Source organism: Condylura cristata, unplaced genomic scaffold (genome assembly GCF_000260355.1).
Source record: "Condylura cristata isolate star-nosed mole 26May11 unplaced genomic scaffold, ConCri1.0 scaffold00008, whole genome shotgun sequence".
NCBI classification, from domain to species: Eukaryota; Metazoa; Chordata; class Mammalia; order Eulipotyphla; family Talpidae; genus Condylura; species Condylura cristata.
Genome location: NW_004567109.1, coordinates 41,278,516 through 41,292,300, shown reverse-complemented (window position 1 = coordinate 41,292,300; position 13,785 = coordinate 41,278,516). Strand labels below are relative to the sequence as shown.

Genomic DNA, 13,785 nt, shown 5'->3' with positions numbered 1-13,785 from the left:
TTGCTCACCCTTTGAAACCTAAATATGAATGGGCTTTTAAAGAAACATATGTGATCATCTTAGTGGAAAGATGATCAATGGGAAAAAAGAGCCTTTTCAACAAAATGGCGTTGGCACAACTAGAAGACCATAGGTGCAACAAATCAATATATTTGACAAAATTCATCCATTCATGATAAAAATTTTCAGAAGCACAGGACTTGAGAACTTCCTCAATTTGATAAAGAATCTCTACAAAAAATTACAGCTACTTACTAATGGTGAAAAACCAAATGCTTCCTAGTTCAGATCAAGAATGGAGATAAGTGTTCACACTCACCACACTTATTCAATATAGTGTTGAGACTATTAGTTTGAGAAAGGAAATAAAATGGTTTAAGAAGGAAGAAATCTATTGTACCTATTTGCAGGTTACATGATTGTCTACAAAGGTTACATGATTGTCTACAAAGAAAATAAAAAACAAAAATGTCACAAGACACAAGATCAAATGTATTTATGCATGCTAGCAATGAAAAAATGGGCACCCAAATTTAAATGCACCAAAATTAAAATGTGTAACTGTTTAAAAAAGGCAGAGTGCTTAGGTGTAAATCAAACTTGTATATGCCATATATGCTGAAAAGAACACATGCTGATAAAAGTTCTAAAAAAGATTTAAATAAATGGAGAGAAATACTGTGGATCAGAAGACACTACAGTAGGGATGTTGAATTATACCCAAATTGATACAGAAGTTGAACAAATTCCTATACAATACCAGAAAGTTATTTTTTATATACATAGAGATTATTATTCTAAAATCTATATTATAAGGCAGAGAAACTAGAACAAAAGCATCTTGAAAAAGAAGAAAGTAGGATAAATTAGCCTGATTTCAAGATTTAGTGAAAGTAATAAGCACTAGGTGGCATTGGCAGAGGGACAGTCAGATAGATGGAACAGTACAGGGAATTCACAAACAGGCAAATAAAAATATGCCCAAATGATTTTTGGCAAAGGTGTAAAAACAAATCAACAGAAGAAAGAAAGCCTTTTCAATAAATGGTGCTGTTATACTTAGATGTTGATTAGAACAATAAATGAATGTTCACCTATGCCACACACCTTATATACAAACTGAAAATAGATCCTAGACTTAAGTATAAGACATCTAGAAAATGAAAGTACAAATTACAGGGTTTGAGAAAACATTTGCAAACCACATTTCTCAAAATATGTTGAATATACAACGATCACTCAAAACCCATCAGTAAAAACTATGAATTTATACTAATGGTCAAGAGACATGAAGCTATATTTCCTTAGTGAGGACATATAGATGATAGTTTATTGAGCACATGATTGATTTTTTTTGCACATGATTAATTTCTGTAATAACTATTAGAAATTAAAATTAAGCTTCTAGAATTTTAAATTGAAATTAACGCCACAATGAAATACTACTACACACATAATGACTGAAATAAAACGGTGACATGCTGACAATGATGAGGAGAAACTATATTACTCATTAAAGAAATGAGTTTATGCTGGAAACGTAAAATGGGAGAGGTGCTCTAAAATACATTTGGCAGTTTATTTAAAAAGTAAACATGCAAGTATCGTGTGATCCTAACATTACATTCCTGGGCATTTATCCCAGAGATTTAGGGAGGCTTAAATTTACACAAACCTTGTACGTGAATGTTTAAAGCAACTTTTTTCATAGTGACACTAAAAATTGGAAATGAGCCTGATTTCCTTCATTGGGTGAATGATTGAAGAAACTGTGATACAACTGATGTGATAGAATACCAATTAGCAATATTTAGGAAGAAGCTAATGAAACAATAGCTTGAATGACTCTCCATAGAGGTATACTGACACTAAACATTACCCAAACATTTTATATTACATGACTTTATTTGAGCAATGTTCTTGAAATGACAACATTGTGGAAAGGGAGTTGTAGAAATAACAGGTTAATTTAAAAAAAGTTAATAGAGGCAGTACAGACACAACACAGTCTATGGAGTCAGAAGATTTTATTTCCTGCTCTGTCACTTTTCAGTTAAGCTGACTTATGCAAGTTACCTAAGCTTTCTAGTTTTTATATGAAAATTGTAGATAATAATATGCTTCACACAATATTGGGAAAACAAAGAAGATAATGGAATCCACTGAACATTTTGCTTAGTACACAGTAAGTAATCAATAATTTCATGGTAATTAAAAGTTCTTATCTGCTGAGTAAAGACCTGATTGTTTTCATTTATAATGATAAATAGCCATAACAATAACTGGTTTAAAATCTGTATTAATGAATGACAACTTGTTCCTGAAATGGCTTTTGAAAGTTAGTCAATCTGCAATAGTCTCACACATGTAATCATACTCTCCAGCTCAGGGTCAATAAACCCCTAGGTAGCCCAACTTCTATAACTTTAATCCTTAAAGTGCATGCTTTCCTGAACTGTTTTACTTAGAGAGATTGTGCCTTACAATTTATTTGCTAGCAAGCAGTAATACATGCATTTTGTTTCAAATATTGAAGTATCCTCTTTTATGTAGAGAAACCTGATAAATAAATAACTTTGCTTTAAGTAAGTAAAGATAGTATTACTTATACTTGATTAATATGACTAATAGTTTAGAGTGGTGATTCAACTTCATCTTTCCCCTAGACATCTCCACCCCATAATTGCATGTGTTTTCATTGCAACTATCCAGAAGAAGAGCACAGTCTATGCTGATGGATAAATAATTCAAAAGGGATGTTAATTCATGACTTTGGTTTCATTAATAGCTTTCTCTTAGGAACAAAATTAAGTAAAGATTCACTTGCTGAAAATTAACATGGACTCTCATCTAGTATAATATTAAAAGGGCTGTGAATTAAATACTTAAATGACAAGCACAGTCATGTGACTAGTATTTTATATCATGATCTTAATTTTTGAAACCACTTTACAAGGTATGCATCATTGCCTTCTCTTCATAGATGAGGAAAATGAATGGCAAAGTTTAATATGCCCAAGTTTCAATTAAAAATGAGGTTAAGGCTCATATGTTCTTCTGCACTCCTGCTTAAAAAAAAAAAGCAAGATCTTAAGAACTAAGAAAGAAATTGAGATAATTATTTTTGTGTAATTTTGTGCAAAATTTAGTTTTTAAGTATTATTGTAATTTTTTTTGCAGGTCTTATTCAATATTTAGTGAAGTTTTATCACTTTTACAAATGGGTTTAGTGCTAGGACTTAGGTTATTTGTTGAAAATGGAGACCGTTTCAAACAAGCAGTGGAATTCATAATCTTGGATGACAGACCAGGGACTACGATGGACTAAATTATTGAAAAAACTATTAACAAAATTCATTGTGATGTAAGTTCTGTAGGGAGTTTTCAGTTATGCTTAGAGCTGTTTCTATACCTTTTGAGGTTCACAAAAGTAATTAAAGAACTTGTAAATGTTACAAATTAAAGAAAATGAAGCCTTAGAAAATAAGCATTTTTGGGTTATCTAAAGTATTTGATTTATACAGAACAATTTACAGAGGACTCAAACATTCTATTAAAAAATTCTTTTAATTTAACCCTGGTGCCAGGGTTTCTTTCTCTCTTCTCATTGTGCAACATAAGAAAAAAGAAACACCAATTCATGACAGAGTGCTCTCTACATATATATAAAATATTTTTCTGATATTGAGGGTTATTTGCTATTTTAACAGGTCTATCTATAGATAGACTTTATAAAGTCTATGAATGTTTTGTTGGGTTAGGTGGGAGGAAATAGTGTAGTATAGCATCATGGTTAGACTAGGCTGTGGAACAGACAATACTGGTCTCTAATCTTGTACTCCTTAATTCCATGACTCTAGATCATTGTCTCTTACATTGTTGTGAAGATAATAGAAATATGTATGTTCAACTCATAGCACAGTATATTTTTGTGCATACAGTGTATGTATTATAGACATTATTCTAAAATTATGACAAACTATTTTTTTCCTTCTTCTGTTCAAACTCATTTCAGCTGGGGCAGTTTTGATGCCAAATGTCTAATGTCATTAGGACAGCAGAGGACAATGTTGCATATATACATGTAAGAGAGCTTTGAAGTTTGAAAGAAAGAAGGCAGGAGGATGTTCCATTTGTATCCTGGGGATTTGGTGACAACGTGTTTTATTGGCACAGTACCATAGTCGGGGGGGGGGGGCATTCAAATACTTGGTAGTATAAAAGTTTCTTAGACCCAAATACTGGTGATATATTCCAGTGCCTCAATTGACAGAAGAAAAGGTGAGGCCTTTTCCTTTAGTGCATGTGTTGTGGGATGACAGCTGGCTCCTAAGTGCAGGCAGTTACTTCTAACTTATTGAATCTATAAGCACACTCTTCTATTATTAAATGGTAACTTACAAAATATAGCTACAAAATTGGAAATTACTAACCCAAATGAAAAAAACAATGGAGAATCTATAATATACAAAATAGTGACATTAAAGTTAAGTCTGCACTTTTCGCCCAACAATTTATTTTGTGATAATGCTGACTTATACAGTATTGAGATAAAATAAAAAGGACGTTGTTAACAAAAATAATAAAAGCATGAAAATAATTTCTTTCACTCTTCAGATTCTAAAGACCTATAGGTAGCAGAGTAAGTGACATAAAATCAAGAATGAGAGATAAAATGCTATTTTGACTTCTATTTGGCAATAATCATCAATGATGTAGATAATTGCCATCTGCAAATTATATAGTCAATCATGTACATTTTTACTGCATTATATTAATTTTGAGTTTAGATTTTTTTTCCTAAAATGAAGAGAGTATAAATGTCATTAGTTATTCTTAAGTAGAATACTCACTTGTTTTAAGGACTTCTGTGGAAAGAACTAAAAAGTATCTGCCACTCTTCTCATTGCTTTTATCCATGGCAAGGTTTTTTTCTACCTCTGACATAATAGCCATTTGATAGAAACTCTTTGGGATTACACTTTTATTAAGGAAATAATTTAGACTGAGTCTGGATGAGACCTATCTCTTTATGGCAGTGATGTCCTTTACTACCAGAGACAGCTGTATTGTTGCATTGGAGTTTTAGAAGATAAAGGAATGTGTTGGGGTAAGTTAAATAATTAATGTGCTAAGTAAGAAAATCTAATACAAAAGTGGCTGTGAAACAAAAATATTTGATTGAGTTGTCACTTTTGCTTTAAGCTACAGAAAATTTTCATCTACATTTCTATAACCACCTAGCTGTATTACTATTGGGAACAAACTTAAATACATAATAGAAATAGGGTAAGGTTTGAAAAAAAAACCTATATATATTTCAACCTATGATTTTTCACTTAATAATATAGGGTCATAACTTTTCCCAAAATTATTGTTCTATAACTTTAAAAAGATTTATGTATTAAATAAGGATAAAATCAGCTGATTAAACATAAAAGCTCAGTTGCTCAGGTTAGCAACACAAATACTTGAAATGTACCATTACATAAATGAAATTATTTCATTGATTTATTCAAGCCTTTCTTCCTGTATCAGCTACTACTAGTGAGGGCATGGAACTACCTATGAAAGGGTCTCATTTTCACAAAATTTTTGAGTAAAAGGTCATTTATTCTTGCTTTGGTAATTAATTGCTAAATACCAAATCTTTACATATATTCTACCTTATTTTTCTCATTTCAAAAATTTGCTTTTATGGGTACCATTGAATCTCTTTGGATGTATTCATTCTTATATCTGTGGTATAGCCAAAGATAAGACTGTATTGACTTATTGGAAAAGATAACATGAGGATCACTCAATATTTATTTTTGAAAAGAGTAGATTAAATTTATCTGGATACCAGTTCTTCCTGGTACTATAAAAGGTGTGCAGCTTGAAATTCTGGAGACTATTTTATTTCTTAGCTTCTAATTACTATTCTTTGGATAGTTTATATATTTTAACTTGTAAAAATCCAAGCTTTTATTTTTATCTTGTTCCAGTACAATTTTTATATTGTTCCAGTTATGGATAACTATGCCTTAAAGATCATGTTGAAACTAATCTAGTATAGCCAGAAGTATTGACCTATTACTCAAAAAAGTCAGTGGTTGTCTCAATTAGTATGTCACTAAATAATAGAGGCATTTGAGCACAAATTACAAAGGAAACCTGTATTCTTTTATTCATAGCAGTACTACTTACAATAGTCAGATATGGAAACAACCTAAATGCCCCAGAACAGATGAGTGGATCAAGAGATGTGGTAGAAATACACAATGTCCTGAAAAAAGTGACTTCTAGACAGAGAAATATTCTGATTATTTGTGTAAGAAATGTATATCTGGGCAAAACATTACATTAAAAGTTTCTTTTTAATTAAAAATCTACAATTGGATGACTTCATCAGTCTACCTCTTCACTGAGTCATTTCTCAGACTTTTTGAAGAGAATTTATGGTCTGTGAATGCATTTGGCAGCATGTGCTCCTAAAGTTCAGCAGTTTTAGTAGAATATGCCATTACCATGAAATCAATGCAGTATTTTAAATATTCAACAGAAGACCTATGTGACACCATCATGAATAGGGGTGATAGGAAAAGAATGAAGGAAGCCAGGAGAATCTTGACCTATCACTTCACTTAGAGAGATCTGTTTTCCTAATGTTTAGAGCAATGTTTGGAGTTCAAAATGACTCTCTATAAAGGATTCAGATCTGGTTTTGTGTTTCCGTTGGGGGCCCAGTTTACCAGAAGCAAATTTTACTTTGACCAGTGCAAAATTTACATTTGCTTCTATCAGAGGAGAAAAATGAGACTCAAGAGAAGCAGAAATGAGGGGGCCAATGCTTGGCATTGCTTGTAGTAATAAGGAAGACTTTTTCATTTACTTATGGACTGATGAGGTCATGGAATATTACTCCAGGGGTTTTTCACTGTTTGTGATGCATATTTCTTTGGGAGGCAAAAAAATACAATTTCTGGCAAAACCTGTTCTACTTGATATATTTCTTTTTGTGTACAAGTGAGTTTAGCTGCAGCACTGGCAATCATTAGAATTTCAGAAATATTTTTTATCTCAATTTTATTTTAAACCAGAACAGATATCCTTAACTTTGATGTTGGAAATAGCATTTCTAGTTCCTTGTCTTTTATCTCTAATATGTAAGGTTTACCCAGTTGATTTACATATCTGCCTCTTCCTATCTTGACTTGCTCTTTTATCCCTCAATATCTATCCTCCCCTACTCCCCTATCATGCATACTTTTCCCCTACTATTTAAGTGTTCATCTCTCTTTCTTACTTATGTCACACTTTCCTCTATTTCAATGTGAGCTATGTTCACTGCACCCCAGTCTTAGATGTTAAGGGATTCCAACAGCACTATTACTCAACTATTTCAGTTAAATTACTAAATTCAAGAATTAAAGTTACTTTTATTCCATTCCCACGTAGATAGTGCTGGTAGCAATATACTTTTAATGGAAAATGTTACTTTTCAATGACTACAATGTAATAAACTATTTTTTTTAGATACTTAAGGCATAACAATAAAGTCCTTTTATTTAAATTAGTATGTATTTGGATTAACTTTACTTTTCTTGTCTTGATTTTAAGTATCTATTTCTCAATTAAATATGGAATCATTTAATTCTCAGTTTCTGAAAATTTACCCTCTGAGAAGTTATAATAAGTAACTGATGCTTTGTAAATAAGTGAAAAATCACTCTCAGTAGAAATTTAGTTCAGTTGTTTTCAGAAACAATGTCATAGCCACAAGGTCGACTGCTTAAGATTTGCAAAAAAAATTATTTTAGGTCTTTCATTTTAAAATATATATGCAAAAAGCACAGTAAAATACACTATACTAAGAAATATAACAAACACAAAAACTGAAATAAGGAATTCCTTCCCACAAACTTAATACATTTTTAAATTAAGCCTTTTAATTTATATGGCTTGGAAAAGCAAAACTTCCAGTTTGGGGGCCTATAACATAAAAGATAAAAAGAAAATGAAAATGGGCAAACCCCCCACATATTAAAAAAAAATGTGTCTTCTAGTTTCTCCTAATGAATTCCTGGTTATGCCTCACAGATGACAAGAACCTGGCAATCTTGAGCTCCTTAGTGGCTGTGCTGGCATTCACGATGTGAGAAAATTTTGGGTAAATTAGCATAAGGGGCAAGTATGTAAGCCAATAATAAAATAACTGCATCATCAACTGTGTCCATTCTGATACTGATCTTTGATACTCATCTCTATTACTCTGCCAATTCATTATGCACTTAAACTGAAGAGACAGGGAGGGAAGAATCATTAATGCTAAATGAGGTTTTACATGTCTAGTTTTACATATTAAAGAATTTCCATATTAAACATTGACAGGATTTTAAAGTCTCTTGGTTCCCTTTTCAAAAAAGGAAATATTTTAAGTTTCATTTGTTTTAGTATATCACTTTAGCAATTTTACTTCAATGTTTTCCTGCTCCAACATTTTAATACCTCGTTACAGGTATGAAATTTCTATTTTAATTCTCCTCAGGGATATTCAACCTCTGAAAGACTCTATGCTTTCAGATATGTTTGTTTTAGAGTTAGGGGAAATAGCCTTGTCATTCATATGGAGGATTTTACCAAACCAGAGTAGAATTTATCTTGTCTTTAAATGTAAATTGTATTCCTATGATTTCAACTATGAGCTTCATACTGTTTTCTGTTTCATGTAGGAGAGTAATTTAAAATATTTGCTCAATGATGTGATCCTGACAAAAAAACCTAAACTCTAAGAAACTAAGCTTCAAGTTATACTTTGTTTCTTCTTTCATAAAATGGATAAAAATAATAGTATTTATCTCATTTGTTTGTTGTCAGGATTAGATGAAGAAACACATATTTAGCACAATCCTGACATGGTAATTTTAACACATGTCTTATATAGTTGTTAACATAGCAACTGCGGCAAAATGCAATAGGCTGCTGTAGTCAAAGCAGTAATGTGAAGATTCTAAAGTACAAATAATCCTGAAGGCACTGTTATTTCAGTCATTGCAAAAGTTATTATAGCAATTCTTAAAGTGCTCAAATAGTACTAGGTGGAATAACATAGCTATGACATATTATTCTAGCAGCAATTCCCAGACTTTGAATATCAGAAATTGAGATTTTTGAAGGCTGATATAGACAGAATTTTAAAACTACCATACATTATTGCTTTATTTAAAAGCCAGGGTTTAGCACACTTAACATTTTTCTGTGGCTTAGCCATACTTGGGAGGATAAGGCAGTTAGTGATAGCAGATAAAGGGGCAATTTTTTTTTTTTTTTTAAGAAATGAACTCTGTCGAATAATTTTATATTGCTAAATCTCTGGATCCACAATTGGGGTGCCCACTTTCAATATTAAGTAACCCTTTTTAATTCACTTTCCAGCAACCTTATGGCAGTTCCTGGGGATCTTGAACCTGTTCCAGCAGCTCAGGGCATGGGCAGGACCCACTTATGGAAGACTCTCTTCCTCTGCAAGGCACACTGACACACCCACAGGACAGTTGAGGAATGGCAATGAACCTCTGTGCAAATATTGAGATGTGGAAGGACCCTGGAGTATGCAAAGAAACCAATGCAGACCTGGGGAGATCATGCAAATTTGATGCAGACAGTGGGTTTGGCTAGGTATAGTTTTTCCCTCATCAATGTTATTTATAATGATGTGACAACAATGTATTTAGGAACCTACTGAACCTCTAGGTCTCAGCACAGAATTACAAATGTCAGTTCAACAAGAGTTATAATAGTCAGAACAGAGTCAATCAAAGTCTTTCTAAAACAGATTTCCTACTGACTCTCTGCAGCATTACAATGACATCATGGCAAGAACAGTCCACTATCATCAACTATCACAGGAGAAGCCCCATAATTGTATCTCCGTAATTGCACAGGGAGTAGGATTTAACAATATATTCTGCAAACAATTGGGAAAATAGATTCAACCTGGACACTGGCTAAGATTTCACCAGTGGGTAAGATTCTCCTTTGATTGCCCATTCCATGTGTGGCTCACTTTCTAATTTTCCATTCGCTTCCTGTCTAATGACTACTTACTTCAAATGTAACACTGACTTTAAAAAGTTACTGTGAAAGATAACACCCAAAATTAAGCCTATAATTATGACTCTTATTTCAGTAAGTCCTGCAGTGTATGCCACAATCATTTGCATTTCCTTAAGTTGATTCTCACTGAATATGATGACATATTCAATTAATAGATAATGAAAAACTAAAGTTAAATATCCAAAGCATTAATTTTTCTCTCTAGTTTATGAGGCAACAGGAAGCTATATCTATTTATAGGCTTGAAAATCTCTTTTAGGCAAAACTGCCATAACATGGGATAATCAGAAAATGCTTTTTATGACAGCAGGAAGAAGGTACAAGATGGGCACACAGATGAAAGACATGACAAATTTTAAAAGACATATTACATTGTTTTTTATTTGACAAGAAGAATAAAGATTAGTGCATTTTCATATTGATTAAGCTATTACTTTTTAATAAGATTAACTAGCCTGCAAATACTTAATCAGTATAGTACATACTGCATGGAATTTCTACATGAAGTTAAAAAAAGAATAAAATGATCATTATTATTTGAGATGATGATATATTTAAATAAATCATAGACTTTTTTACCATTTATGGAAAATGGTACTGACTGGATGAATGATATTAACCTGTTAATTCCATTTAGAACAATATACCAGTAAGACTTTTTTCAAGGGAAAGGAACAATAACACTTTGGAATGACATAATGGATCTGATCCCTTCCTTTGATTAGGTAGTCTACCTCATCTTCACTAATTATAGTATATTACACTTCAGGTCTGGATATTTCCCAATAGGCAGATTAATAATACGTGTAACACCTGAAAATCAAGGTACTAACAATTATGTGGAGTAAAATAATTCTATATTAAATATATTTTAAAAAGCACTGAGTAGTCTTCAAAGGAAAAAAGGCAGTGCCCAGGTTATAGAAGACATCTTTGATTAGGCAGTGTGGATATGAGTTATGAAGTACAATTATAAAATGAACTCATGAATTTAAGAAGTAGAGTATTAGAAAAGCAATTCAATGCAAGAACAATACCAGCTTCTGCCCTAATCCTACCCTCAGCTTCACCTTTTTGTAAAGAATCCATCATAACTCTAAGTTTTTATGTTAATAATCCTTTTATAAAAGTATTTTTTTATTTATAGACTTATGCTTATCCAGTAGTTTTAAAAATTTCCGATACTTTTGCAGTCAAATTTCATTTTGATGCATGCCATCTTCTGAAAACTCCTCCCCTAAAATTATGTTTTTAAAGTCATGCAAATTATGTAATTATGGTTAAGTAAAAAGTATTCCTTTGTGTGAAGATCAGGAATTTATATATTTTTCCTAGTCATTTGGGTTTTCCCAGGATTCTACTATGCTAAACATTAGAAGTATCATGAATGGCAAGCTAGCTGTTAGAGTTCTTTTAGACTAATATCTTAGGAGAGGACTTGTAGAAGAGTAAGGTATATGCAAATTCTGTTTCAGATGATAGTTTGTCAACAAAGTGATTGTTCTTACATCTCCACAGGAAATAACAGTCTCCACTGTTCTCATACTTGCAAAGAGCTTATTTTTGGGGGGTAATGTTTTGTGAGTCTAGTAGGTATGAAATGACATAATTTCTGCATTTCCCTGAGTGACTTTAAAAAGTTCACTTTTGTTTTAATACTTATTTATGCTCCTGATCCCCTTGCATCTTACCTGTTTTTTGGGTATCGTATTATATGTCTTACTGATTTATCTGAGTTAAAGAAAATGCATTCTGGAATACTAACCCTTTGTCCCTCATATATGTTGCAGATTGTTATACAATCTCCCAGATTGTGTTTTTTTTTTTTTATTCCTTTCATGGTGACTTACCAGGAAGTATTATAGTGACCTATGTATCACTCAGCCTACCTCACTAGGTTAACAAGTCATCAGGGTAAGATGTAATATCTTATTTCTTTTTGTTCCCCAGGACCTAGAATCATTATATAGAAGTGCTGCTTGACACATACAGGATGCTCACTATCTGTTGAGTAAATGAATGAGTTGTTAAGATTCTAGAAATGATGATTCAATTTTTGTAGTTTAATTTCATTTTATACAAATTGGCTACACCACAGTGTTGAAACCAAAAGAGTGAGAAGTATACATTACACACTTTCTGTAATTACACTTCAAAGATGGCTGATAGGTTCTAGGATGAGGTAAACTTATCTACGGGGTGATGGTAGGATGTTATTGTAAAAATTTATTTCACACCCTGAATATTTGGCAATGTTCATTTTTCATTCTTTTCAGTGCACTTATAGTTAACTACTTTCCTTATGTTGGGATAATATTTAGTCTAACTTTATTAGAAATTAGAAATGATGTTACAAGATATTGATAACACAATATAATGGATATACAAGATTCATGATTTGTGTCATTATTTTGAAATCAGTTACCTTCTTAGTAATGGTGTCCGGAGGTACATCCCGCCTTCCAAGAGGATAAGGATTCCATTGGCCACTAGGAGATATATCTTCTTGTCCATTGTCTAAAATGTTGCTTTGCTGGGACGGGGTCTATTGCAAAAACGGTATGGCATTCTTTAGTGATGTAAGAGTAGTTTATCACATTTTTCTGAAAAGAGTCCCTAATAATTATGGTAAAAATAGTTTTGTTTAATCGCAGAGAAACAAATATCCTGAACTAGAAGTATTATTTTTTTACTATTTACTTGTTAAGGATATTAAATTGACATCTTTTTGAATCAGTGAGTAATTCAGTTAAAATAACCATCTTAGTAGTATTAACTCATTTTAAAAGAAAATTTTAGATTATTTACAATACCTGAATACAAATAAATCAGAATAGAATTAACTAATTGTTAAAAATCACAACATTTAAAACTTGCTTAATTTGTTTCTTTAGCAGGATTTTACCATTTAGAGTATAGGATGAAACCATACAATACACAGTGTAAACATCCAATATTCCAAGCCTAAACAAATTTTGTAAAACTGTACTGATACTGGGACAAATTCTTGAACAAATTCATAAAGTTAACACTTGCATAGTATAAGTTTCATGGTTATTATGACAACATTACCTACAGATAGCTTTAAGGAAAAGATTAAAGCAAAATCAAGCATACTGTTCTATTATAGTCATAGTATAAATAAATTATGATGGTTTTGATTTCAAATTTATTTATATAGGTCACTTTAAACTGTTGAAATATATTTTCTTTTTGGCTGAGTTGCTGCTCATCATTATTATTTTTTAAATCAATAATAGCTCCCCATCTTTATTAGTATTAGTATTAAACATTTTACGCAAGCTTCATTTTGACCCAAGTAAAAGCAAGTCATCACATAGAGACAGGAAGATGATCTCTATGGAAGGGATATACCAGTGGTTTATTTTTCCTGTGGAAGTAGAGTATCTCTTTGCAAAGGTTTTCTCCTCCCCTAATTTACAAGCTACAGAGTCACAGTTTGATTTCTTGGTTAACTGTTACATAGTGAGGTATTATGTTAGTGTTTCCTATGTTGTTTCTGCACATTTTGCACAATCTCTATTGTTAAATTAAGTCTGGTTAGAGAGTGTGCATGCAGCATAATCTGAGTAAATTAAACCCGAATTTTTCTCTGTCTTGCCTCCAGATGCATCTCTAGTTCCTCTACTGTGCTTGCTTCAGTAGTCCAGACCTGATTTACAGTTA

At 32.0% G+C, this 13,785-nt stretch overlaps 1 protein-coding gene across 1 annotated transcript in view; it reads right to left on the bottom strand.

Annotated features, from left to right (window-relative positions):
* LRRC7 (leucine rich repeat containing 7) overlaps nucleotides 1–13,785 on the bottom strand; it is a 378,921-nt gene that overhangs the window by 42,532 nt on the left and 322,604 nt on the right. The window contains exon 23 of the mRNA XM_004679111.1: nucleotides 12,524–12,643. Within this exon, the coding sequence (XP_004679168.1) occupies nucleotides 12,524–12,643 (120 nt within the window). The remainder of the gene's footprint in view (nucleotides 1–12,523; nucleotides 12,644–13,785) is intronic.